Here is a 27,161-nt window from a genome sequence, read left to right as displayed (position 1 = left end):
TCTGTTTTGGGAAGACAGAATCCATTCCAGCTAAAAGAACCCTTAAACTTTAAGCAAAGCTGCAAAATGAAATCCAGGAACTGGGAGGTTTGCAGGAGGTGGTATTTGACTGTCTTTTTCTCTGTTCCATGATTTTGGAAGAGGAGAAATGTTGAAACCCTTTAAACAAAAGTTCTTCCTATAGTTTCCAGTGCTCCATTTCAAATACCACAAAATAATCTGAATATATGAACGACCTACTGTCTCTGGGTCTACAGCCTGCCTGCAGGACCTGCTTTCCCTGAGAGTTTGCACTATGGACATGTTTGTGCATTTCTATGACTAAGAAATGCAAATGGAGCCTGTGCTTATCACAATTTCACAACAGCAGCAGAACTTGCTTCATCCACCATCTAAAGGCAGCAGTAGTTTTGGGTGCCTAGAAATCATCTGTAAACTTCCTGCTTCCAAAACCTCAAAATAAATCATCCCCCATACGGAATTCCATGTTGTCACCACCTCCCTGCACAGCACAGCATCAGGCTCCCAGGCCCCATTCATGCCCACAGACCGTAATTTAATCAGCTAATGCTGCAGGGAGGAAGGGAAGCCCAGCCTTCCTGCCAAGCCTGAGGCACAGCCCTGTCTGCTCTTACTGCTACTGTGGTCCCAACTGAAAGATTCCTCAGGAGATTTAGGGTTCAATTCAGTGGACAACTTCAGTGCACAGCACCTTAAAAAAACCACTTCCACCTGATAACAAACAAGAAGCAACTCAAGAGACCCAACAAGAGGCAGCTGCAGGGACACCAGAGCCTCTCCTGAACCGTTCATGTCAGCAGCTCAAGAGCAACAAATGCCTGGGACATCTCTCTGGATCCCAGTGCAACTGCTGCAGACCCACCACAGCACTTGGGGGGAAGGAAAGCCCTGGGAAGTTGAGGCTGGGTTCCAGAATTAGCCAGCAAACTCCTGGAACCGTGGCACAGGCATGGAGCAGTGCTCTGGGCAGCTGCAGCCCCAGTCATGTCCTCCTGGCCCAGAGCATCCCTCATTAACTCTGCTCCATGGCTGGCACACTGGGGTGTCACTGCCACCCAGCCCTCAGCAGGCACACAGTCACCAGGAGGAAAAGCAGCTCTCTATCACTCCAGAACCCACACAAGGAATTGGAAATGCAGTGGGGAGTGGGGATACAGCAAGGGAAAGCTTCTGTCAGAATCCATCAAAGCAGAAGAATAAATCGAAGGTGGAGGCACCAATCTGAGGACTAATCCTACAGCCAGAGAGGGTGAGCTGCCTCCTCCCACAGCAGAGAGCAGAACATCTCACCTTTTAAGCGGCCAGCTGAGTTCCTTAGTGAAACAGGCCCGTCTCGGATGAGCTTCCGATGCCTCAAGTCCTCTCTGGCAAACATCTGGCCACTCTTCATCCTCATGATGGACTTGCTGTCTGTCCGGTTGTAAATCTCCCCAAGACGCATTTTCTTTTCATAATTGCTGACTTTGCTATTGACTGCAGCAATTACATCTTTAACGAGGTTTAATGACTGAGTCAAGTCTTCATGTTCCACTTCATTCTCTTTAAAAAAGAAACAGAAACATCTCGATTTGACTTTGTGCAGTCTAACTTCCCAATTTTACTTCCTTCCTTCCTTCCTCTTCTCCCAAGTTCCCACATTATAACTATTTAATACTTAAATGACACATTCTTCCCCCTTCAAGACAGTTTCACAAAACCTTTTACATATACTGGCTGGTGAATATTCCAATTTACTTTGCATATAAGACAGCAGAAACGAATGCACAAATTAACTACATATTTTAGCCAATACCAAAAATACCAAGCTGGGAGACTTTGGAGTCTAGGCATGTTGCTCCATAATTAGCTACAGACAGACTTCTAACAACTAAAACATGGTACCTAAACAACTAATTCTAAATGCAAGTACGGAATTGAGTTATCTCATTGCAGTGATGTGAGACAGCAGTGACTGGATTAGCTGGTAAGAAAATCTGCTTCAGCTGCAAAGGATCCACACTTCACACTGGACAAAGAAATATGTGCTCAGAATAGAGGAACTGGTTCCTACCTTTGGTGTACTGCAGTATCCTTTGTAAAAGGACTGGGTACTTTGTGATTCTCTGTGTTACCAACAAGATACATTCAGGAATCCCAAGACGCCTCACCAGGGAGCTGCTCATTTTTTTCTAAGGAACAAAGATGAAAATTTCAGTTCTGCAGCAAAACACTCCCCCAGAGTACAGAGAGGACACGTTTTTCCCATTGGCTACGTCTGTCCTGCCAGGTCCTACCTTGACAAAAGCCTGAAAGCGTTTGTCCTTGGAGTGAAGATCTTTGAAGTAACTGACAGCCTCGTTGTGGTGGCCGCAGAATTTGCCGTACGTTTTCTTCATTCGCTCGGCGTTCTCCCCAGAGAACTGCAAGGAATGGGACACACAGCTCCAGCCTGCACTGAACCCCTGGGCTGACATCCCAGCAGTGCCTGCCAGGCTCTCAGAACTCGATGCAATCAAATTAGTCCAAAGCATGCCTGACCATGCAAGCAGATCTCTAGAGAGCAAAGAGCTGATGTGGGGACTCCACTGAGCTCACACCTACAGCAAAATCAGCAACTCCACTCACATGGCTTAAAAGCCAACCACAAAAAAGTCAAGAGAGACAAAAAGAAGACAGAAACTGTGGATAAAGAAAAGTAAAATGACCCACCCCAAGTTAAACATCAGGTCAGTAACAGACCCAAGAAACACACTGGGCATATTTTGCTGTGAGCTCCTGCCTACACTCCAGTTTTTGGTCAAACTGTTTTGTGCCTGTCAGTGAACACTTCTCTTTCCCACAAAATGAACTAAATAAATTTTCATCAGTGGACCTTCTTCTGAAAGAGCAAAAAGTGTTTCAAAAAGCAGAAGGGGAGATTTTTATGTGTGAAGAGTAAAGGTGCCATCAGCTGTGCTTATCTGACAGGCACAGACAGGAGGGATGGAAAAGCATCTGGCTTCCAGCTGTGTTTTTAGAACTGCAACCATTTTCCAGCACTTACTTGATTCACCAGGATGTCACCTATCCTCCTGATAACAAAGTTCTTTTCACTTTTGTCTGCCAGTGACTCCTTCTTCCTTTCCAGAATCCGCTGGAAAAACTGACTGTGGATGTGCAGCAGGTTTTCCAGGCAGGGAAAGATCTTGTCCACGACTTGCTGGTCGTACTGCAGCTCCTTTACCATGGCTGCACTGTACACGTCGTTCATGATCTTCAGGGTGCGGACGTGGTGCATTTCTGTCTGCATCAGCTCTGGAGGGGATGAGGATAACAGTTCATGGGTTACAGCACTAGGAAAAGCTGCCATTAGAAAGCTTTTCCAAAATGGGGCTTCTCTAAGTGGCTTTAGAAAATTTCATGTCAGGAATTGTAACAGCAGTCAGGAGTTTCATGTGTGAGAGAAACACGGAGTGAGAGATGTGCCACAACAAAGAGCTTTGCTGGGGTCTCAACCTTCAGCCCTGGTATTTTCTCCTTCCTAACACCTCTCTGCCAGCCTCCACATATCTCCCTTCTGCCATACAGGATGGCTCCTGAATCCCTCAGGAAAAGACTTTCTAGTTAGCTGCTTGTGTGGGAACCAAGTTTGAAAGCCATCAGCAGACAAACGAGGAGAGGCAATTTCTGGGTTTTTTTGATGGCTTCTGGATATGTGAAATGCAGAAAGACAGCTTCCACAGAATACATTATATTTCTATGAACTCCAAGAATGAGACTTTGGCTTCTGAAGAAACCAAAGCAATGTTCCTATTCATGAGGCTAAAGGTTCCCAAACCCATGCATGTGAGTAGGTCAAGGCTGGTCACAGTGAAGAGTGAAGGTGCAGATGTCTCACCGTAAATCACATCTTGCCGTTTGACAACATCTTTGTGCTGCTGCTGTAGGAACTTGCTGTCCACTACTTGGCTCCAGGACTCTGCCTCCAGCTGCTTGGAATCTAATTCCAGGTCTCCCATGAGCTGTCCTTCATTCATGTCTGCACCTTCACAAAGCAATGTAAAGACATGGGTAACTTGTCCCATTTGAAATTCCTGCCTAATTATTTATGTTCAGGCTTTGTCAGTCACACCACATACATCACACACATTCTCCTTTACTGACATAAATGATCACATACCCCATAGAGACTAGTTATGATAAACACTTTTAGTGTTTTTAGTTTCCTGTTCACCACTTTCATACAGACCAAATTCTAGCTCAGATAATGTATTCCTAATCTGCCATGCAACGACATTGCAGTTAAATAAAAAACCACAACAGAAGAGGAAATGTTTGTCCCTGAGCTAAATTCCAAGTAACTCAACTGTAACTGAAACCTTCTAAATGTTTTCCCATAATTCAGTGAGCTAAAGAAATTACTATATGGGGCTTTGTTTTAGTTTATCATACTAATATTCTGAGATTAAAATAAATGCACTTTAATTGTCCATTATAAAAGACAATTGCTGAAAATGGATTTTCTATTTCTGGAAAGCAGCACTGAGACCTTTCTTCTCCTATAAATGCCATGGAGATCTCTTACCTTCATCAACCAGTGACTCCATGGATTCATTAACCCGGCTGATTTTATGTAAAGAGTCTGTTGACTGCGACAGGAATTTCCAAGTGTGTATTAAGCTGTCATCATTCCCAACTCTGCAGAAAAACAGAACACAGAATATTGTTTATGACAAAAACCCAGCCAAATGTACTTTCAGATAAGCAGAATAAATGCATTTTAAATGTGAATTGAAAAACAAAGCCAGCACTGCACGATTATGTACAGAAATGTGCTTTTATGAGTTGTTTACTAACTACCCACTGGAGCTCAAGAAGCTGTAAGCACTGCAGTTGTGAGTGACAGTGCTTTCCATAAAAAACCACTCCTGAGGTTTTAGAGTTTGGGTAACTCCATTCCAGTCATGTCCCATCCTCATTGCCCTTGGAGCAAACAGTGTGGAAAAATGCAACACCGAAGGCTATACAAGAGTCCTTATCACTAGCCCTGAGAAAGATCAGAAAATGGACTGAAAGTAAATTCCCCATGACTAGCCAGGACATCCAAACTGCCCAGGATGTGCCAGTCCCCGTGACTGCCTGACATGTAGAACTGCTCAATATATAAGTACAGTAGGAACCATAAATTATATTTTCTTCTATGGGTTTTTTTAAAATGAATTATATATCTTGTACATACGGTAGGAACTGTAAATTAGATTTTCTTCTATGGGTTTTTGTAATGAATTATCTATAATGTGGTCTAAAAACAGAAAGACTGCAGCTCTGTGCCTTCACCCTTTGGTTATGGACACAAAAGTTAATACTATGCCTGTGTGCTTGGACAGTATCCAGCCCAAGGCAAGGGAATTTCCTCCTAGGAGCCCAAAGCATCCCTGTAAAGTGGTCTGGAATCTACCAGGCTAAATCAGCTGTGCCTCAGAACTCCTGCCATGACTAAACTAACTCAGACAGATCCTGGAGAAGACAACTGATGGTATCATACAGAACGTGGCTGTTTCTCTGCTTGTGATCCCTTCTGTACCTTTAACCCAAGTCACAGTACGTGACCTTATTTTTAGTGAGATCAGGACTTCTGATCATTGGCAGCAACAGATAAGACACACACACATAGTCAGGTGTGCAGGGAGGAACCTTACCCTGCAATGTTCTGTATGGAGACACTTTTGGAGAGGGCAGTGGGCTGCTGTGGTCTCCTGCTGCAGAAGGCAGAGGTGACGGTGCTTTCGTCGGGAGTGAGGATCGCGGAGCGCGGGCGCTCCTTGGGCTGAGAGCCTGCAGTGGAAAGGTGGGAGAACAGTCAGCCCATGCAAGCACCTCAACCACTGCTCACTGGCATGATGACGACCTACAGGGATCCAGGCTCTGACATTCACTGCCTTTTCTTTCTGAAATCACCCCCAGGGGATGTCAGCAGTCAGGAACAGCCATAGGAAGGGAAGCCATCGACCCCTGTGCAGAACTCACTGCACTGTGCTTGAAACACCCAGGTGGGACCTCCAGAAACACAAGTGGGAAACCAAATTTAACTGTTTTGCTAATTAATTACATGCCACAATCCACCCTGTTGTCTTTTTATTTCCCTGGGCCCATAGCCACATAAATCTTGCTGTTTCTGGTCAAACTCTGAGATCGGTTTCTCTTACCGGTATGTACCACAGAGAAATGATAATCCTGAATTTCATTATACCATCACATACCTTTAACTAATCTGTTCATATTCATTCAAGATTTTTCCTTCTTCAGATGCATTCCTGCTCTGGAGCAATACCTCTGAACTTCATGACAAATACCACAGTGATTACAACTGTATTATATAGTGTGGTTCCATAAAAGCTGTCATTTATCTTACCAAAGCTTATCACTTAAGCTTATCAAATCAAGGCCCTATAAAACCAGACTGGGCTATTTCACACCTATTCTTCCTCCTTGGTCACACTGGGTCACTGCAGCACAGTGAGTATCTCAGCAAAGTCAGGAACAGTTTGTCAGTATTCTTCCTACTCAAAATTAAACTTTCTATTTTGCCTACCTCAAAGCCCAAAACTTTAATGAAAACAAAAATAATTGTGTTTTGAATCCTCTCCATTTAACAGTCATAGTTGATTTCTTTCCCATGACAGACACTCATGGACATAGGCTGCATCTTCCAGATTTTGTGGCCTTAACAGATATAAGCCTTGCATAAGCTACAATAGATTTTTTAAAAATCTGAGATGATTTTACATTTCCTTAAAGCTACACAGACACTGCAGAAGGGGATGAACTCTGTACAACTTCAGTACAACTTCTGAAGTCTCAGATATTGCTTAACATGCTTTGTTAAAAATTTATTTTTCATAATATCAAGTATGAGTTGTCAGAACAGTAAAGAGCAGCAGACACAGACCACTTTTGAAGCAGAGGGAAAGAAATTGTCTTACTTTTGTTTCTCATGGTTACTGTGGGTAATGAAGAGGTATCGTGTGCCTGCAGCATCCCTCTCTGTGGCTGAAAGAAAAATGAAATTCACTTTAATTTCTTCCTCCCTTCTCCCAGAAGGTTGTGCCATACAACAAAAAAGCTAATTTTTTTTCCTGAAGCCTCTCAGTGTATGTGTGTTTTTAAATATAGTTTTATTTTCTCTGAATGAAATGGGCAAAATAACAGATGGAGAAATGTGCAGCAAATATGAAAATGTGAAAGTGATGATAATACTGAAGTGAACTGAAATCATAATTGTACAAACATAATTTAGCTTGGAGAAGCAGGTTCCTTGCATTTGGGCTAAGCACGAAATCTGTGTGTTCCTCATATAAACAATATATTTAACTTTTCATTATATGAAAACTTCAGCACTGGGGCTGAAGTTCTTTGCAACAAACTGGAAATTTTGTGACATGGTAGAAAGTGTTATAAATATATATATTAAGTAGAGTAGATGAAATCCCTTACCTTCATTTTGACCTTTGCACAAGAAGCAAAACTCTCCTTACAGCCTTTGTGAACAATTGCATTACAGTCTGTCAAAAAAAACCCCAAAAACAAAGAATTAAACAAAGCCCCACAGAAAACAGGTTAGTTTTTGCTGTTTGTAATCTGAGCTGTTAAGTCACACAACTGAGAATTGTAACTTTCAGGCATCATTGTGGTTTACACAAGTAGCTACAAATACTGAGAGAGGCTGCTTTCCAGGATAATTAGCCCTTTGCTTGTTAATAACATTTCCTCACAGAATTTAACAGGAAATTCTGGTTAAAAATCAATGCAAGGTTGAGTTGCCAGGGGTTTTAAATTAAAGGAATAAAAAGGAGAAAAAAACCCACAATGGCATTATTCCTCTGAAAGTAAGGTGGAAAGCAGAAGCAGGAGACAGAAAGAGAAATCAGCTGTAGGGCCAATACTTCTCTGAAAAGACAAATACTGTTCTCATCCAGACAAGGACTATGGGATCTAAAAGACAGGAAGAGGGCAGGGAAATTCATTTACACAAACTCAGACATCATGGGTAAGATCTAAGCACAGAACCCAAGTGCAGCTTAGTGCAGCTTTACCAGCCAAGGTAGCAGGAGCAGCATCTGCCAGGGACCATGTCTGTGGGGCTGGGACTTCCTGCTGGAAACTGGACTCAAGTTTTGCTCCAAAAGCACCACATTCACCAAGGCAAAGACCATCATGCTTTAACACCACCCTCTGCTGAATATATGCCAGAGTAAAAGCTGGGTTGTTTGGTTTTAGATTTTTTTTTTTTTTTGAATGTGCCAAATCTGCCCATGATCTCTGCCAGCAGATTTCTGGAATCAAAGTTTTCTAAGGTCATTAAAACTGCCTTTTTTTTTTTTTTTTTTTTTTATTATCCCCATAAGAATTGAGAATTGGGTTTCAGGTTTTAACTCTTTCAGCAGATGAAAGATCACAGCTCAAGGTGAGTTTTACTAGCTTAGAGAAAAATATTTCCATTCATGACAACACTAACACAGATAATGAACTGTATTCTACATGTATGTTACACTGCAAGTGTGAAATTTTTAATTATTTCTTGAAGCAGAAAAAAAGGAAAAAAAATCTATGTCCAGAATGACAAAATATGCTCACATTTCTAGAATCTCCTACATTTGGGACAACTCAATAAAAGCCAGTATTTTAGATATTTTGACAAAGATAAGGGTAAGGCCACAGGGTGCTGCTATTCTGACACTGTCTCACAATTTCCTGTGCAAAAGAAGACAGAATAAAGCAACCTGGAAACTCTTGCAAAATCCACAAGTACTGTAAATATTCAGACCAAACAAGGAAGAGGAACAGAACCTGCTCCTCTGGTGCATGAACTGAGGCAGTGAGACAATTCAGAATCCTGAAATTTACACTCCAGCCTTGAAAGCCTGAAGACAGCTCTTTTGCATGTACCATTCAGCAAAAAATTTGGATTTTTTAATGTTAAAAAAATCTGTTTGTAGGGACTTTACTCCTCCAAATTAACTTTCCAGCAAGCAGGAAGTTCCTCTAACTCCTCTGTGTCATTAGTATTAATAACTAAAACCTCAAAAACCTTATTTTCTGCACCACTGATCATAAAAAATAAAAAAAGACAAGGCAGGAATCTACTAAAAATTAAGCTTTTTTTTTTCTTGCCCATCTGTTTCAATGCATGCACAATCTTTTAGCATTGAGTAGATGTTTCAGGAAGCTGGGGGCATCACTGAAAAGCTGAGACACTCATTTAAAATATCACTGCTTTAAAAGGCATTAGAAGTCATCCACAGGTGAGACAGAGCAGTGGTGGTAGCACCAGCATAAAACAGCACAGGAATATCAGAGTCTCTGCTGCTGCTTATCCATCTTTTCCAAAGCATCTGAGGTTGATTTTAAGATGCAGAAAGATGGAGAAAGAACTTCCTGATGTGAGCTCTCAGCTTAGGCCTTCACCAAACATTTTTTCATGACATTTTCTGGCCAAGGCAGAAAACTTACAACAATTTTCCATTGCATCATGAAAACAAGGGAAGAATTTAACTCATTAGCATATAGAGCTTTAAACTGGGATATATTTTATTTTCTATGTGGCTTCAGAAGCTGCTGAGAAAGTCAAGGAAAAGGGAGAGGATGCATTTAAGAGTTTGTAATTGTTGATGTTTTACATTTCCCATCAGGCTGACACAGGGCATGAATCAGACAAACAACTCTGCTGAAGTCTCTTCCAGGAAACTCAGCAGTGCCACTCGGGATTCAGCTGGCTGCTCCTTCCCCTGCTCACATCCAGCAGCAGCAAGGGAAGGCTCCAGCCTGGGAGCAGCTCCTGCAGACACTTTGACTCATTTCTAAGCTAGTGGAGTAAAGTATTACTAATAGTGAAGAGAGGAAAGCCTTTTCCACTGAGCTGGGAAAAAATGGGTTTTTGTCTGCATATTCTACAGCTTTGGCTGCTGCATGAAGCAAGCAGGATTCTGGTCTCGACCACACAAACACGTTATCAGGCTACAGGCATGAGAAACAGTCTGATAAGAAATGAGAACAAAATCCCCAGTCTGTCAGAAACCCTCAGAGAGGTTCCCATCCTGCCTGCCCTGAGCTGCACGTCCTCCACACGCAGACAGGTATGTGTCATTTGTCCTGTGATGCAATTTCTAGTACAAAGGCAGCAGAGGGTCAGTATTTCCTTTTTGGTCCATGTGGTTCCCACTGTGGGTTCACCAAAGCAGCATTTCAGAGAACTAAAGCAATACACCACAGATGGATGAGACTTTTTTTTTTCTTTCACTGGAAATTGAAGCCATGATCCAAGCCAGCTATCCTGTCTTTTTTCCATCTTATTAAAGCACCTCAGCTCCATGCATTACATGCAGCTGAAATAACCAAAGTTCTCCTGACTGATAGAGCCCAACAAGGGGTAGAAAATCCCATGGCCTGCTGTGATGGCTCAGCTCAGGCTTAGGGAAGAGCTTTCAGGACTTCCATGCAGCCACAACTCATTTAAGTCCAGTTTCCACTAGGCAGCACACTACTCCATGAATCACTATCTCCAAAGCCTCCCTCCCACCTTACATCCTCCAGCAAAAGGAAAATAAAGTGTAAGGTTTGCATTTTCCATGCCAGATTCAATGAAAAATAAAAGGAAGGGGGGAATCCCCTGACTTACTTGCACAGTAGTACGAATCCTTATTGAAAGGCTTCATACAGTGGTAACAGGTTGCCTGGGCTACAACAGAGGTTGCAGTGAAGAGATGTCCATTTAACAGCTTCTTATCTTTTTCCTTCTCCTTGGAATCTTTGTCCTTCTCTTTAGTCTTCTCTTTATCCTTCTCTTTATCCTGCTGAGACAGAATGACCACAAGCCTGGTCACTGGCAGAGTGCAGCTCTTGCCCAGTTACAGATTGCTCAGTGTTTGCCTCTGGCACAGCGAGGATATCGACTGAGGTGCACCTGAACAATGGCCATGTGTCTGCACAGCCCTGCCTTAAAAAGCCCCTGTGGAAGTGGATTTACATACTGTTGACTCACACCAGTGCAGATGAGACCCAGTCTGTTCTGAAGGCACCGACTTCCTTCTACCTTTTTTTATACTTGCTTGGTTTTATGACTTAACCCCTTTCCTTCTTCTGGGCTCTCATCAGCCTCTTCAGCACTTTAAATATATTGTATTAAATACAAATATCACATGCAGTTTTTATCAGACTTAAACACAGTTAATTTTTAAGGCCAAACCATAAGGCTCATGATTCCTCAGAGCCTCTACAGCCTTACTGCCAAAATATTCCCACCTGTTTTTCTTCCAGCTAGCAGCTTTTTCAACAGTTACATGCAACCCCAAGTAACTACATGAAGCTTTCTGGTAGGATGAATCTTTTACAAACTCTCAACCCATGGCACCACAGAAAGGCTGAGGAACAACAGCAACACCATAAAAGACCCTCTCATCTTCCACAAGCCACGACTCAACCCCTGGGCTACTCAGCTTTGGAAAGATGACAAGCACAGACAGCTTCTCCAATTTTCAGCAGAGTTTTTGCTTCTTTTCTATCTCTACCTTAGACAGACAATATTAAATACTAAAAGATTGAAACAGTTTTCCCTGCAGCCTTTCAAAGATTTGGAATTCTTCCAAACAATTTTTAAAGGAAACCCCACAGAAAAACTCTGAATTTGAATTGCAACAACTCCTCATCTCTCCATGTACCAACCTACAAAATGTTTATGATACGAGTCAACTCCAGGTCTCGACTTTTATCTGCAGATTTCCTGACATCTGAAGGAGAAGCTTAACCAGAAACTGGTAAAGCCTTCTGTCAGCTTATCTTTGAATTTTGTTATTTATATACCACGTGCCCATTGCTTAATATTGTCCCAGCCTAAGTATCAGAGAGCTGCAGAGCTGCCCAAGTGAGCAACTGCCATGAAGTGTCTTAGAGAGGGATGGAGCTCTGCAGCCCCTGCAGGGAAACTGCTGAGCCCTGGCAGACACTCACATAAAGAGGAACTCAGCCTAAGAACTCCTCTCCCAACATATCCCAGGCAAAATGCCAGTGCCAGACTCTCTCCTGCAAAGTGTCACAGAAAGTGTATTTACTGGCCCCAAACTGTTCTGCAAATAAGCAAAACTAGGAGTATTACCACATGGAACAATCCTGCCTGAAGCAGAAAACCTGCCAGAGAGAGTCTGCGTTGCGTCACATCTCCGCCTCCTCTGAGCCATCAGCTCAGCTCAACCACCCCACAGAAACCTCCACAGCCCCATTTCCAGCCACTGGCCTGCCCATCTCTGCCAGGATACAGCAACTAAAACTCTGCTGTTTAGGCCTGGCCTGATGGCACCCAATTGATCCCTGAGTTTTGCGCTACTGCCAAGCCTCGTGAAGCTCCAGGAGAAAAGATCACTCTAAGCTCAAGGCAAATCTTGTGACTCTCATGCTGAAAGAAGATTTCCCATCCTACACTTCAAACCAACCTGAAGCTCACTGCAAAACCCAGCAATTCTGAAGTCTAATTTTCATTTCAATTAAAGCTGAACGGTCCCAGGAAAAACAGGAAATCGGTGCACCACTCTGAAGGAGGAAACAGCAAAAACACACGGGCTGCCAGCCACTCCACTCAAGGACAAGATCTCACAATGAGATTTTTTCAGCTTTTTCTCTTATCCTGTGGCAGTTACTGGAACTTTATTTAAAGCAGGACTGTAGACAGGACTATTTCTGTGCTGTTGGAGCTGCCATGCGATGCGAAGCCCGGCCGAAGCGACATGCCCGATCCCTCTCCCCAGGAACCACGCAGCTCTTACCTCCCAGTTCTTGAGTCCCACCAGCTTCACTGTGATCTGAGGTACCTCTGAGAATCTATTCCATTTTATTGACATCCTTCCCCGGGGCAGGAGAGCTGCCCCCAGCAGGAGCTGCTCCCTGCTAGCCCATGGCGAGGCAGAGGCTGCAGCAGGGCCGGGGCAGGAGGCTCAGCATGGAGCAGTTGAGCAAAGGGGAGGAGCAGGGCAATCTCTACTTCCTCAAAGATGATTTTAGCTACTTTTTAGCTACTTTGCTATTTCTTTCATCTTGCCCTACCTTAGCTTCCACTGCTAAAAAAAAACCAACAAAGCCATACAGGCAGAAAAGGATGTGATTAATATTTTACAAGTTACAAGTTAATCTAAGACCACCTATTTTAAAGGCAGAGGGGAGTAAATCAAACACTCTGTGATGTTTGGGGTACAGAAAAAGTGCATTTTAAATACCTCAGCGTTCCTATGTAGTACTTCAGCAAACAAAGTGCTGCAGAAGTTGCCCAGACAGAGAGGTTTTGTGTGTTGGAGCTCCTCCTGCTCTGCAGGTCACATATATTCCCTGCCTCCTAACCTTTTCAAACACTTGCAACTCCTACCATATACCCTGAAATGCTGCTGCTGGCACAGCACTGCCTTATTACTGTGCAAGCCAATGAAAAAGAGAAATTACTCATGCTAATTGTTGTAATTTCTCAGAAACTGTAGACCAAAATGAGAAAAAAAAAAGAGGTTTTTTCATGAACTGACAAAGATAGAGCATGTTTAAGCCTTCACAAAGATGAATCAGGGCACTCTGCTAAAAGAGATTCACTGATAGTCCCAAGTAACATCAAGTACATGCCAGGCAGGGGTTAATTCACACCAACTTCTATCAGTATCCCCTCCAGTTAATGCTCTAAAAACCACCTTATTTTTAAGGTTTTTTACATAACTCTCTACATTTTCCAAAAGAGCTGTTGCTTTTAGTAGGCTCGGATATTCTTTGTTTTTCCTTACTGCATCTGAGAAAACTGCATTTCTGAAAGTCTGCAGACAAGAAAAACTGAGCTGGAACAACACTGAAGCCTTGCTCCCTCCTGACAGCCCAGAAAGCAACTTCCTGTGTCAAACTTCCTCTTTCAGGGTTTGCTGCTTTTCTTTTTAACTCTTACAGGTTCTTCTCATCTATAATGCTTCTGAGAAACCGGTGTTCCAACGAATTTTTTGGTCAAATTATTTGAATGTACTGGGGGAGCCTTAAAAATGTACATAATGCAAACATTTCACTGTGAGCAGACAAGAAATTGTAACTTGAATGATATTTTGGCTTTTATTTGGTAAAAGTATCAGAGTTGATATGAGCTGCAATTTTTGTAGTGCACGTTATGGTTGGGATTTTGGAGCAACTTTTTATCAACATTTTCACACACAACCATGAAATCAGTGAAATCAAACTGCACTGAGCAAATATCTAAAAGCACTGCTATTGTATTTTCTGCTCCAGCCAGACCTCTTACCTCTCTCTCCAGTTTTTGCTTTAGAGATTATTCACATTAAGTGCAAGAACCAGTAAATGAACTTCCATTCTCACTCACAGTCTGTGCAAAATGCTCCTGAAGTTCTCACTGGTGTTTGCACAGTAAATAGATTTACTTTTCCAACACTGTACTTTGCAGCAGGGGAGAGCACTGTCCTGAAGTTGCTCAGCAGCATTTGTGGCTATCTTGAAAAACAGATCAGTAAAAACTGAGAAATTGTGTCATCACACCTCTCAAGGGCCTCCCAACAGTATTTACCAACACATTAATCACATTAACAACCTTTACCAACACATTAACTACACATCACCTAATGAGAGAGTGAAGTGCCCTGGCTTCTGTCAGACAGATGAACTGAGGTGAGATTCAAGCAAAAAAAAAAAAATCCAATCAAGCCAAGAAAATCCCCAAACATATATTAACCTTCAAGGGGCAAACTAAAGCAACAACAGCCCGTTTGTGTGAAGTATTTAGCATTTAATATAATTATTTCTGTAATCAATGCTGTTCCCAGGAAATTCAGCTGTTGAGCTGGGCTTAACTTTCAGCAAATTAAATTCCAGGATTTCAAGGATGGCAAAAAGTGAAAAGCCCTTACCGAAAAACAACAAAAAAGGAAGGAAGAAAGGGAAAGAAAGTAAGAAAAAGAAAGTCAGGCAAAGACTCCAACACAGAACTCATCTCTGCTGCCTAGGGGCACTGCACAAATCACAAGAAGCACTTACTTTGCTCTTCTTGCTGCTGGACATTTTATTCCTGAGGTAGCTGAAGGTGCGGCTGACTTTTGTTACACCTTTACCAGCAGGGACACTGCTGCTCTCTTCAGATATGCTAAAATAAAAAAAAGATCAAAAGTTGCCTTTTTTATTTTCTTTTTTTTTTTTTTTTTTTTTATTTTGCCTTCCCAAAGCATCTATTAAATGGATAGATTCTTTTTAAAGGAAAAATGCACTTATTAGCCAGTACAGTCTAGGTGCTTTATAGTGTTTTACCAGAGAAGGAAAAGCAAAGACAAAATGCCAATCCACTGATTTTGAGATAAATTTCAAGGAATCATCACATCTGTTTTGAAGCAAGCCATGCCATAGCACCCTCTGCTGCTCCCTTTGTTAAATAACCAGGAACCATTAATGCTGTAAGGAACCATTTCCTTCCAGAGAAAAGCATCTAATGAACTCTAAAAAGGCAGTGAATGTCTTTAATAGAAATCACACTGAAAAGCCTCACCTGAGAAATGAGTATACCAATATTAAGTAATAAACCACAATGGTTATGTGTATTAATTTAGGAATTTTTAGGATCCCAGGTAATTTTTGCCAGTCTTTACATGCACAAGCTTATGACTTGTTCAGCTATGATAGAAGAATAAGCAAATTATTATTGCATTAGAAGACATAGTCTGTCAATATTAAATACAACACAAACCAAATGCAGAACAGAAATACAAATTAAATCAAGGAGGAGAAGACAGCAGTGAGCAGAGATGAAGAGCCTCCAGGTCACAAAACAAAGCCAAAGCTGTCAGTGGCACAGAGACCAGACACCCAGTGCCACAAAGGTCCTTCCTCCAGGGAAGCACTTTGAAAGCCAGCAGGAAGATTATCTCTGTGCAGCTTGCAAGGATGAAAAGTAACATACAAAAACACGAGAGAGATAGAGAGAATTAGCCACAGGGAGAAAGCACTACTTTTAGTGTAAAATATAACTCAGGGTAAACTGATACCCTGCAATAACACATAATCTGATGTTATTAGCAAAGAATAAACAGAGCCTTGTTAAGAGATGAGACTTAGAACAGACTTTCATATTCTGTGATCTAAAATATTCTTCAGCCTTTAGAGACACGGGACTGATTTTCACAACTTCTGATTTCAGCTGAAGCGTATTGGTGCTAGAAAGGCTTTTGTGTGTCCAAGGCAGAGCCCACAACAGCAGGAGTGACCCCAGAAGAGACAGGCTGTCCCCAGGGCAGGCTGTCCCTAGAGCAGGGTGTCCCCAGGGCTGGCTGTCCCCAGGGCAGGCTGTCCCCAGGGCAGGCTGTCCCCAGAGCAGGGTGTCCCCAGGGCTGGCTGTCCCTAGAGCAGGCTGTCCCCAGGGCAGGGTGTCCCCAGGGCTGGCTGTCCCCAGGGCAGGCTGTCCCCAGGGCAGAGTGTCCCCAGGGCAGGGTGTCCCTAGAGCAGGCTGTCCCTAGGGCAGAGTGTCCCCATGGCAGGCTGTCCCCAGGGCAGAGTGTCCCCAGGGCAGGCTGTCCCCAGAGCAGGGTGTTCCCAGGGCTGGCTGTCCCTAGAGCAGGGTGTCCCCAGGGCTGGCTGTCCCCAGGGCAGGCTGTCCCCAGGGCTGGCTGTCCCTAGAGCAGGGTGTCCCCAGGGCTGGCTGTCCCCAGGGCAGGCTGTCCCCAGGGCAGGCTGTCCCCAGAGCAGGGTGTCCCCAGGGCAGGCTGTCCCCAGGGCTGGCTGTCACTAGAGCAGGGTGTCCCCAGGGCAGGGTGTCCCCAGGGCTGGCTGTCCCCAGGGCAGGCTGTCCCCAGGGCAGAGTGTCCCCAGGGCAGGGTGTCCCCAGGGCAGGCTGTCCCCAGGGCAGGGTGTCCCCAGGGCTGGCTGTCCCTAGAGCAGGGTGTCCCCAGGGCAGGGTGTCCCCGGGGCAGGGTGTCCCCGGGGCAGGGTGTCCCCAGGGCTGGCTGTCCCCAGGGCTGGCTGTCCCCAGGGCTGGCTGTCCCCAGGGCAGGGTGTCCCCAGGGCTGGCTGTCCCCAGGGCAGGCTGTCCCCAGGGCAGGCTGTCCCTAGAGCAGGGTGTCCGAAGGGCTGGCTGTCCCCAGGGCTGGCTGTCCCTAGAGCAGAGTGTCCCCAGGGCAGGCTGTCCCCAGGGCAGGGTGTCCCCATGGCAGGCTGTCCCCAGGGCTGGCTGTCCCCAGTGCAGGCTGTCCCCAGGGCTGGCTGTCCCCAGGGCAGGTTGTCCCCAGGGCAGGGTGTCCCCAGGGCTGGCTGTCCCCAGGGCTGGCTGTCCCTAGAGCAGGGTGTCCCCGGGGCAGGGTGTCCCCAGGGCTGGCTGTCCCCAGGGCAGGGTGTCCCCAGGGCAGGGTGTCCCCAGGGCTGGCTGTCCCCAGGGCAGGGTGTCCCCAGGGCTGGCTGTCCCCAGGGCTGGCTGTCCCCAGCATACTGTACCTCTGCACCGAGGAGCCCACGGAGCCGCCGAACGCCTGTGTGCCTGCAAAAGATGGGAGGGGCAGGGGGGGGACAGGTTAGACTCAGCCTGAGCCCACTGACTTCAAAAAACACAGTTTGCATATTGGAATGGTTCAAGAGAAAAGGGAAATGTTTTCCAGAAGTGGGTGTTTAGAACAGATTTCACGTGCTTGGGATAAAGCCTGTTCCCTGCATCCTTAGCTGCTCTCAGATTAGATGCTGAGGTGAAAGCTTGTTTAGTTTTTTTACCACTCTTCAGCTATTAAGTAAAGACCATGCAACTGTTAAACTTGCTGGTAAATCAGGGTGTCTGAATCAGAACTGCCAATTCAATGACAGTAGGTATAAACGAGAATCATTCTGACACAAGGCTTTTATTTACACTCCACTAGAAAGGATCTATTGTACAGCACATCCGGGTTTCATGTATAAAACTTTTCTCCTTGATAAAATTGTAGTTCATTTTCCCATCAAAATCCTGAAGCACTTCATAAAGAGTAAGGGAAACAAGGGAAGCCTTATTCTGTTTTCCACAAAACGTTACCAGCCTGGGGCTTCGTCACGAAGCACAGCTTGAGGAAAGGCTGAATTTCAACACCAACTGAAGCCCTGCCAGTGGCACCAACTCTCTTTACACAAGAAACCTGCTTGCACAACACACTTGGAGCAGGACTGGGAGCTGACACCATTTACCAGAACCATTGAAGAACAGTAAAAAATCAGGATGAAATGATCCAGGACAGAGGGCTCTCTCTGAAGCAACTGGCTTGCCAGGACTCCAAAAAAAACCTTAATACAAGCACTGTTTGCAGCCCTATCTGAAATTCAAGAAGGAGCATGACTGTCACCTTACTAGGCTTCTGCAAATATGCTGCAAGAAAAACATTATTTTGGCTCAATTTCTCTTAATGCTAAGGGTGAATGCAAAAGAACTACTTGCCATTAGAGGCAAAGATGGTCCTTAATCCAAAAGCAGTAGGAGTATTAGGAAAAACTGTGCATATAATACTGGGCTTTAAATACAGATTTTCTAACCACTGATTCAAGTGCCAACAAAGTCTAAGACAGAAACATCATTTCTTCATATTGAGAAATTAAAATGCAGGCATACCCTGTTACCTAAACCCTGCTTGGAGAGCTGTGTTAATATTTCCCTTGAAAAATCTTTCACCTCATTAATGATTTATCCCAAATACACCAAAGTTAGTAACACAGTAACATGTTAGAAATGAAGTCTAGTATTTAATTTCCAACAGTGATATTGTATTTTTATAATATAAAACTACCTAAGTGCCTAATAGGATCACATAAGTAATTTACAGACTCACAAATCCTTGGTTAAAGCTCCAGTAACTCTGGTTTCAATTTCAGTTTGAGTTTGCTTTCAATCTGGGTTAGTCCTCCTCATTTCCCTTTTTTAGAAGATTCATCAATTTGACTGGATTTAAGTATTTCACAAAACTTTTTGGTTCTTTGCAGTTAACATCAGAAATGTGAACAAACACTGAACCAAAAGCTGCAATAATTTGATATTTGTGACTTTTTCACTACCTTGAGAAAATACACTGCATGAGAACTAGAATTATGTATCATTTATCTTTTACTTCAGTAGTTGTTTCATCTTTAAAATGGGGGATTCTTGGTGCTGGGCAGGCAAAATGGATCCAGCGAAAAATTTATGTCTGTTGACGATTTCTTATTTTAGATTTTTAGATATAACATCACATGACACTGCTGCAAGCTGTAAACCCCAGGAAGATAAGCAAGAGATAGACACATCTCCTCATCTTCTGGTTTGTTTCTGAAATAGAATAGGGGAAGGAAAGTTTATTTTCATAACGTTTTTGATCCCTCTCATGAACCAGGAACAAAACTGAAATCTGACTTCAGAACCCACCAAAAAATTAAGTTTTTGTTTCAAAAGCCAGAACTGCTATCTATGTCCAATGAACCTGAGCTAACAGCCAAAATTTGCTGTATTTATATGAACACCTTTTAAGCACCACCTACAAAAAGTAATTAATATGGTAGCTGGACTTGAAATAATTCACCAAGATCCATTATGCAGAAAGCAGTGACAGGACTAGGATGTTGACACCAGCTTGCAATGCCTTAATGCTGTCAGTAATTAAACTTTTGTGGGTCAAGAAATCCAAAGGCTTCATAATAATTGTCCAGCCATCTGAAATCCATGTCTGAAATATACCACCAAACAAACTCCAACTAATTCTCCATTTTCTAAAGAAAAAGCAGGCATGGAGAGGTTGGAGATTGGTGACTGCAATGCACATGCAATCTCAGTGCTCACACATCCATCCTCTTGAGAAATCAACTCTAAAGATGTGAAAAAACAAACTGGTCTGGCATTACTCCATGAAAAGTGGCCACTGCCAAAGCAGTCTCAGAAAGAGCTGTGGCTAAATCAAACTTTATAAAGTCACCACAGTACAGTCACCTCAAACATGTAAAGAAAACAGTATTGTTTGAGACAATATCTGACATTATCTTAAATGATCATAATTAACAGGAGCACTGCTGAGGGTAAGATAAATACTGGCTACTATATATATATATATATATATAAAAATAACTGGCTACTATAAATACCCTCTAAAATTGTCATACCCCAACATGAATATCAGGTATTGGATGCTTAAAACAAAAAAAACCAAAAATTAATAATAATAAAATATCCCAAATGCTTAAAAGAATAGAACTCACCAAACAAACAAACTCCAAGAAGTTTACCTAATGATATTTTATACTGTGGGGCATCATATGAATGCTCAGCTATGGTTTTTTTTTGCAGTTCACTTTGCAGGGACTGTGAACTGTGAGTTTTGTAAAAGCAGAAGAAAAGGACAGAGCAACGAGGAAGGAGCTTAAATATGGAAGTGGGAAATATCACACCTGGGACAGAACCTTCCTGAAGGAAGGGACAAAGCCACAGTGAAGACCAGGAATGGAAAGGAGGAGAATTCAGATATGTACAATGTGGATGGGGTGGAGATTGTTTTAAACTCAGGAAGCAAACAAAATCTATTGGACTGGAAAGCAATCTCCTCCATCCCAGTAAGAACATAAGGAATGTGTGTGGTTTATTCTAACAGTCTAGTAAAACATGCTTAAGAAATAGGAAGCATTTTGAATAATCTTTGATAAGTCTACTTAACAAAGAAGAGGAATCTAAATTACTTTAATTCAATTTTCTGCTTTAGTTTATCTTCTTTTAGCAGTGGAGTTTGCAGGAGAAAAAAAAAGCTTTTTTGATAAAAATATCAGGACCTAAATATGAACACCTTGAGGATTTCACATCTTTGACTGCAATTTGTGCTTTTCTTGTGAAGTTGCTGTGAAGATTTTCAGAATTTAATAATCAGGGCTTCTGTCCACTTCTCCTCCACTGAACAATGCACTCACTGTCACCTATGGAGGGCAATGATGTCCTTCTGCTAACTCCTGCAACAAGCTCAAGGCAAGACTTTTGGTTTTACTAAAAAGTTAGATTATTTTGCTGCTCAGAGTGGCAAGTGATGATATCTGCCAAATGGATACAGACTAAAACTAATTAGACAAGATGTGAAGGTGCTGATGTGAAGATTCTTTGGATAATAATCCTTTTAATTCTGCCATTGGTTAGTATTCAGATACAAGACTAAGATAATGCCATCAGACACCATGCAATGGAAAGGTAGTTCAGTGTTTGCAAGGTGAAATTCCAGAGTCTGAGCAGAAAACCAGATTTCCCTGTGTTTCCACCCATTATGGCTGCAATGCACAGAAAGTGATTACTTACTATCCAACTCCTCCTCCTCATCACTGGAAGAAGAGCCAATAGAAAAGAGAGTTTTAGACTTAGGAATGAGTGGAGAGATGCTGAAGGAGAAGGAGATTCGTCTCGATGGTCGAGTCCGGCCCTGGGCTGAGAAGTGGGTTAACAGCAGACATTAGAGCATGCTTGAAAATGTATTTAATAATAACAAGGAGAGGAGAGCAGCCAAAGCAAACTAAAAGCAAAGCAAAGGAAATGTCTGCAAAGCAGCTGGCTCCAGAAAGGCACAGGAAAGAACTGAGAATGTGCAAATTCCAGAGGGTGCAGGTTTCAGAGGGCACAGGTCTCGCTGCATGCACAGCTTCAGGCTCGAGTCTTTCCCTATTTTTGCTGACATTTTTTACAGGACCTCTTAGTGAAGAATTATAGGCAGTTATCTTCCAAAGAGAATACCAACAACAACATGGATCTCTGGACAAAAGACATCAACTTCACTAAAGAACTCAAGCCAGAACAACTCATGATATCTCTTTGAAGGTGCTTTCTGCAGTTAAATAATACAGAAACTACCAAATATTAGCAAAGATAGTTTATCTTAAGTGTTGACTTTATCTACCTGGGTAGGTTCTTGCCACTTCTATGTCTAAAAAAAATCAACAATGTCGATAATGTTATGCCCTTCAAAATTTCTACCTTTAAAAAGGAGACACTTAAATTTCCCTTCTCCCGAAATGAAACAAAAAAAACAAGCATCTCTTCTGCCTTCTAAAATTTAAAGTCCTTGTTTTAAAGAAACTGCCTAAACATGAGAAAAGCCCCACTACACCCTCTTCTGCCCTTGCCTGGAAGGTGCCTACCAAACACAGCAATCAGCAATCAGTCTGTGACATCAATATCCCATCATTTATTTTTAAGAGCAGCCCTTGCACAGCAGCAGCTTTCCAACAATTCTTTTTAAATATATGGTCTCTGAATAGAGAATTAGGAGCCAGCTAGCCATTCTTCACTGAAAGTGGATTCCCAAAGGCCCTATTTCCCAAACCTTCTCTTCACACAAGCACAGGGGGAAAGCTCTGAGCTGTGAGCTGATTGTTGGACACCCATTGCTCAGATGGTACATCCATGTGTGCTCAAGAAAGGTGACTGGGACATGGCTGAGGAAACCCTGCCCCTGGCACAGCTCTGACCTAAGGGTCCTACTTAAACACCTGAATTAAACACCTTCAGCACAGATATTCAGGTACTTTCAAGTCATGCCATTGGATATATCAATTCACTTGCAGAACAGGGAAAACAGGCTAAGGACTTTCTCTTGGAAGTTTAATACTGATAAAGACAAAACAAATATTTCTCTTTTTGAATAAAACATATCCTTTCAGCCACATACAATGAGGGGTTTTGCATGGCTGGTATCATACACCAAAACTGAATTCAGAATATAAAAACACTGTCCAGGGAATAGCCAATGCTATGCAAGCAATGCAAAACAAACTCCCCTGAACACTTCCTGCAGCCATTAGTCACAAATGCCAATTGCCTACAGGCAATTTGACTAGAATGTGCAGTTTTCCAAGTAAGAAGAACAACCCTAGAGGCACCCACTGAAATGCATTTAAATTGAAGAATTCTTAGGAAGACCCATGCATTAGTTTTGTTTAGACTGCCTTTTGAAGGATTTCTTCCAGTGTTCCAGACCTGAAGAACACAATTAGGCAATACAACTTTTTCCTCTGTAGCCTACTGTCTATTTAGACTAAAAGTCAAGATGAACAATAATACTTTACTGTAAATTGAACCACCTTCGCCAGCACAGCTCAACTTCCATTTCAGTGGTTTTATTTATAGTAATTCCTGGCTTTATAACAGTGCTCCACACTGGAAATTTGCTATTCCAAGGCTAAAAGCATTCTTCCAAGCTCTCCAGCCAACAGCTCTTGTGACCTCCCTCTATAAAATGCTGAAGGATTAACATTGTGAATGGCCACAGCAGCTCTTGGAACATCTGACACATCAGATGGAGTGTGGGCTAGGAACTCAGTCTTGGAAATTGTTCCTCCTTCATGACAACAAACAGTAAAAATAATAGAAAACCCTCCATATGTTTATTAATCTGGATTTAGTTTCTAAATTTGCATGGTGCTTTGCTTCCATTCAGACACATTTGCAGGGTTCAGAGGGTCATTTTGTTTTTAACATGTACCACAAAATTATGCAAGTGGAATAAAGAACTGAGTTTGTCCTAGAATTCACTTCCATGTTATTCTTGCATAACTCTTCAGTGTCCTGGAAAAACATGACCATCAAACCCAGGTGACACAAGGGAGTTTATACACCAAGACCTCCTTGTAAGAGGCACTGAACTGCTTCACATGTCCTATGGTCACAATTCAAACAACACTGTTCCTCTTTCAAGGGGAAGAATGAAGCAGAATAATAGAATGGTTTTGTTTGGAAGGCACCTTAAAACTCATCCAGCTCCAGCCCTCTGCCATGGGCAGGACACCTTCCACTAAGCAGGTTACCCTAAGCCTCATCCAACCTTGGACACTTCCAAGAATGGGGCAGCCACAACTTTTCTGGGTGATTTACTAAAGTTTCTGTAGTCAGGAAAATGTCAGGATTGAGAAAAAAATCCAAAAACTAAATTTTCCAAGTGATTATTTGTTTTGGATGCTCACGTCAACACCTCAAATGCTCTGATTTACAAAACCCACCTTCCAGCAAAAATGTGGCCCTTCTGAGATGTCACAAATTCACAGAAATGTGCCTCAAAGCAGAGACCAACCCTGCTACTCTGCCCACAGCTCTGGAGAGGTTACTGCATCTTCTCCTTCCCTCCTTTCTCCAGGGACCAAAGTGGCCAGGCTGGCTCCAAAGGAAGATGGGATAATCAAACCTCCATGGCATTTTTAACTCCAGGCCACAGGACATTTTAACAGCCTCAGCCATCCAGGCTTCCTCAGCCACCAATAGCTCATTTTTGGGGAGCCAGCCAAGTTTTTGGTGTTTGGTCAGAGGCTGGGTGCAATGCCAAGAAATTGGTTGCCTCAAAAAACCACAATGAAGACCTTCAGCCCAAGGAAGGAAGAGGCAGTGCCATCACACAGGCAGATCTGGTCTCTTGACAGGACAGAGCTGCCTCAGTTGGTTCCTGCTGTTTGGGGACACATCCACATCCTTATTAATCATGGAATTATCATGGTGAAAAATTTAAAACCATCTCCTACAAAGCACAATCCCTATGAGCTTCCCCCAGCAAGCCTCCTCCATGAACTAAACACTTTTCTTAAAGCACCTTGTTGTGCTTTGCAAGTGAGAATCATGTTAATAAACAGGAAAGATCAGACACCATCACTAAATGACAAGACCTAAAATGTCAATAGGGCTTCTGGCTGGCAATCAATAAAATGAAAACACATGTAATACATCCAAAGCACATCCAGATGCAGGCCTCTGAATGACTTTTTCAGCTGAAAGAATCAATTCAGACAAGTTGCAAAATTAAAAGCTTGTTATCGCTTCAATTAAGCTAAACTGGAAAATTTTATAGAATCATCTTTTATTATTTTCTTCAGAAATGGAATTCAATAAATTGCACCCAACTGCTCCAAAATATTTAACTCAAAATGAATAGCAACAAACTCCCCCAAGGAGATCAAGATATGGATTCTCAAGTTTCCATGTATCAGCTTTAAAAAATCTAAATGCAGGGAAGTAAAATCTCAATGACATCAAAGGAAGAAACCCTGAAAGGTGGAAGGATGCAAATTTTTTTTTTTTTTTTTAAGTTAACAAGCTCAATAAATGATAGTTTTCATACCAGTAGTCTAATTTAGAAAGAAAACAGCAAACTGCGCAAAGGAAACCTAACAGAAAAAAACCAGCAGGGATACACTGGGAAGAAGAGAACTAAACTGAATGAGTTCTGCCTCTCCACCCACAGTTCCATGCAGCAGTGAAACATGTACTTCATGTAATAAGGGAAGCATGAGCGGGCAGTAGCACATTTTGCCTTGGGAAGGTAGCAAGATATACTCAATTATACAGATGACAGAGTGGATAAGGGAAAACTGGATTACTCACTGTCGAGCACTGGTTTGCTAATTGACATTAGAGACATGGATTTGGTCAGTGGAGATGAAACAGCAGAAGAACAGAAGTTAAATCCTTGTGGCTGGGATGTCTGGTGCACCTGCAGACAGAAGAGAACAGAACCACCCTGAGCATGCCAAGAACCACAGAACCATCCCAGCCTCAGATCCCATTCAGGGCTCATGTGTACTGCAACTCTCTTTGAAACAGTCAAACAGTGCACAGGTGAAATGCAACATTGTGTTTTGTCTTTTAAGGGTCAGACAAGTAATTATGCTTTGAGGGACTAGGTGTGCTGGATTTTCTTGCAAGACATTGCAAAACAGATATTGTTAAAACTCTCTGATGGGCCATGGAAATTGCTGTGGTGACTCCCAACTCCCCAGAAGAACTAGACCATGGTTCAACATGATAAAAAAAATCTGATGTTTATCAGTATGTTCCCCAAAAATGCCATTCCTCTAAGCAGGAGAACACACAAGAGTTATGTTGCCACAAGGAATGAAGTAGAAAATTTAAAAGAGTTGGAGATCCCTCCATGTTAGAGACAGAAGATTTTTAATATTATGTATATGTACATATAAGGTGGTTGTCAGGCTGTCACTTGGGAAAATGACTTCCAAAATATTGATGCAGCATTTCCCAGACATCCAACAGCAGTTGGACAGCTTTACCTGGTGGCTGTAGTCTCTGATTTCTCCTTGTTCAAGCTCCTCAGAGAGCAGGACCAGGGACTGATTGCTGGCAAGTGGACTCCTCCTGAGGTCTTTGGAGCTCAGAGAAGAAGCCTCCAGGTTTGTAGAGGGTTTCTTGTTCTCACCAGAGTCTCCAGCAAGACCTTCTAGGCTGTAACTAAAGAGAGAGCACAGGGGTCAGATGCTGCCACTCTTAGGGACCAGAGTCTTTCAGCACAGAGCACCTGCACACATAAAACACACAGCAGACACTCAAGTGTGCAGGCAAATGCAGGTGTTACTCCTCTGCATGTTCTTTTGTTCTTCAGAGCAAATAGCAACATCTTTGTGCTTCTAATGACAAATAAAGGTTTGTTCATTGCTTGAATAACCATTGAAACTCCTGGTTGATCACCTTTCCTACAGTTTTTTTTTACTCTTCTTGAGTGGTGCACAGGAAAATCCAGAAACACCCCTTCTTAAGATTTTGGCATTTCCACATATTCTCTTTGCTAGCTTTTTATTAGGCCCTCCCTTGGAATAAAGCCACCCAAATCAAACTACCTTGCATAGCATGCTGCTCTGTCCTGTCCTGGAGCAATACCCCTCCCTGCTGTAACACTCATCCCTGCAGCCATGTCCTCTGAATATATTTTAAATTTTCATACTGCACAGTTTTGGCACTGATAATGTCATTTATTCTGCCAACACTGGTTTCTTTTTTACCTATGCTATGGTTTTGTCTTTAAATTCAATAAATGTTGTCTCCATCACCCAATCAATTTTATTTTATCATCTACTGAGGAAGCTGGGCAATAACTCAAAGCTAAATAAAATACTGAACTTTTGCTTGCAGAACTGAATTTTAGAAATAAAACAACTGTCCAAACTCTGTAGAGACAGGTGCTGATAGACAAGTGACTTCTACAGAAAACCACAAATACACTCTCCTCTCACACAAAACACACCTTCTCTCACATGGAACTTTTTAATCTGATAAATCTTGCCCTAATATTCTGCTTCTGACCCTCTTGGTCCTCATGCCCAAGCATCAACACACCTCCTGAAATGCCAGTGTGGGGTCACTGGGTGAAGCTTCACAGATTCCCCTCCCAGGACACAAGCACAGGTCCATG

General features: G+C 42.7%; 1 protein-coding gene across 3 annotated transcripts in view; it reads right to left on the bottom strand.

Annotated features, from left to right (window-relative positions):
* Positions 1 to 27,161, bottom strand: part of AKAP13 (A-kinase anchoring protein 13) — a 207,430-nt gene that overhangs the window by 16,806 nt on the left and 163,463 nt on the right. For 2 of the 3 annotated variants that reach the window (XM_079318214.1, XM_079318215.1), the window contains exons 16-29: positions 26,026 to 26,203; positions 25,343 to 25,451; positions 17,467 to 17,509; positions 15,031 to 15,136; positions 10,655 to 10,829; positions 7,474 to 7,541; positions 6,963 to 7,029; positions 5,679 to 5,814; positions 4,565 to 4,677; positions 3,878 to 4,024; positions 3,044 to 3,294; positions 2,295 to 2,420; positions 2,072 to 2,189; positions 1,312 to 1,560 (exon numbers count right to left, since the gene is read on the bottom strand). In XM_079318214.1, coding sequence (XP_079174340.1) covers positions 1,312 to 1,560; positions 2,072 to 2,189; positions 2,295 to 2,420; positions 3,044 to 3,294; positions 3,878 to 4,024; positions 4,565 to 4,677; positions 5,679 to 5,814; positions 6,963 to 7,029; positions 7,474 to 7,541; positions 10,655 to 10,829; positions 15,031 to 15,136; positions 17,467 to 17,509; positions 25,343 to 25,451; positions 26,026 to 26,203 — 1,886 coding nt within the window. The remainder of the gene's footprint in view (positions 1 to 1,311; positions 1,561 to 2,071; positions 2,190 to 2,294; positions 2,421 to 3,043; positions 3,295 to 3,877; positions 4,025 to 4,564; positions 4,678 to 5,678; positions 5,815 to 6,962; positions 7,030 to 7,473; positions 7,542 to 10,654; positions 10,830 to 15,030; positions 15,137 to 17,466; positions 17,510 to 25,342; positions 25,452 to 26,025; positions 26,204 to 27,161) is intronic. The other variant, XM_079318216.1, reaches the window with a different exon arrangement.

This window comes from Erithacus rubecula (genome assembly GCF_903797595.1).
Source record: "Erithacus rubecula genome assembly, chromosome: 14".
Taxonomy (NCBI): domain Eukaryota; kingdom Metazoa; phylum Chordata; class Aves; order Passeriformes; family Muscicapidae; genus Erithacus; species Erithacus rubecula.
This window is presented reverse-complemented; position numbering and strand designations above follow the sequence as displayed.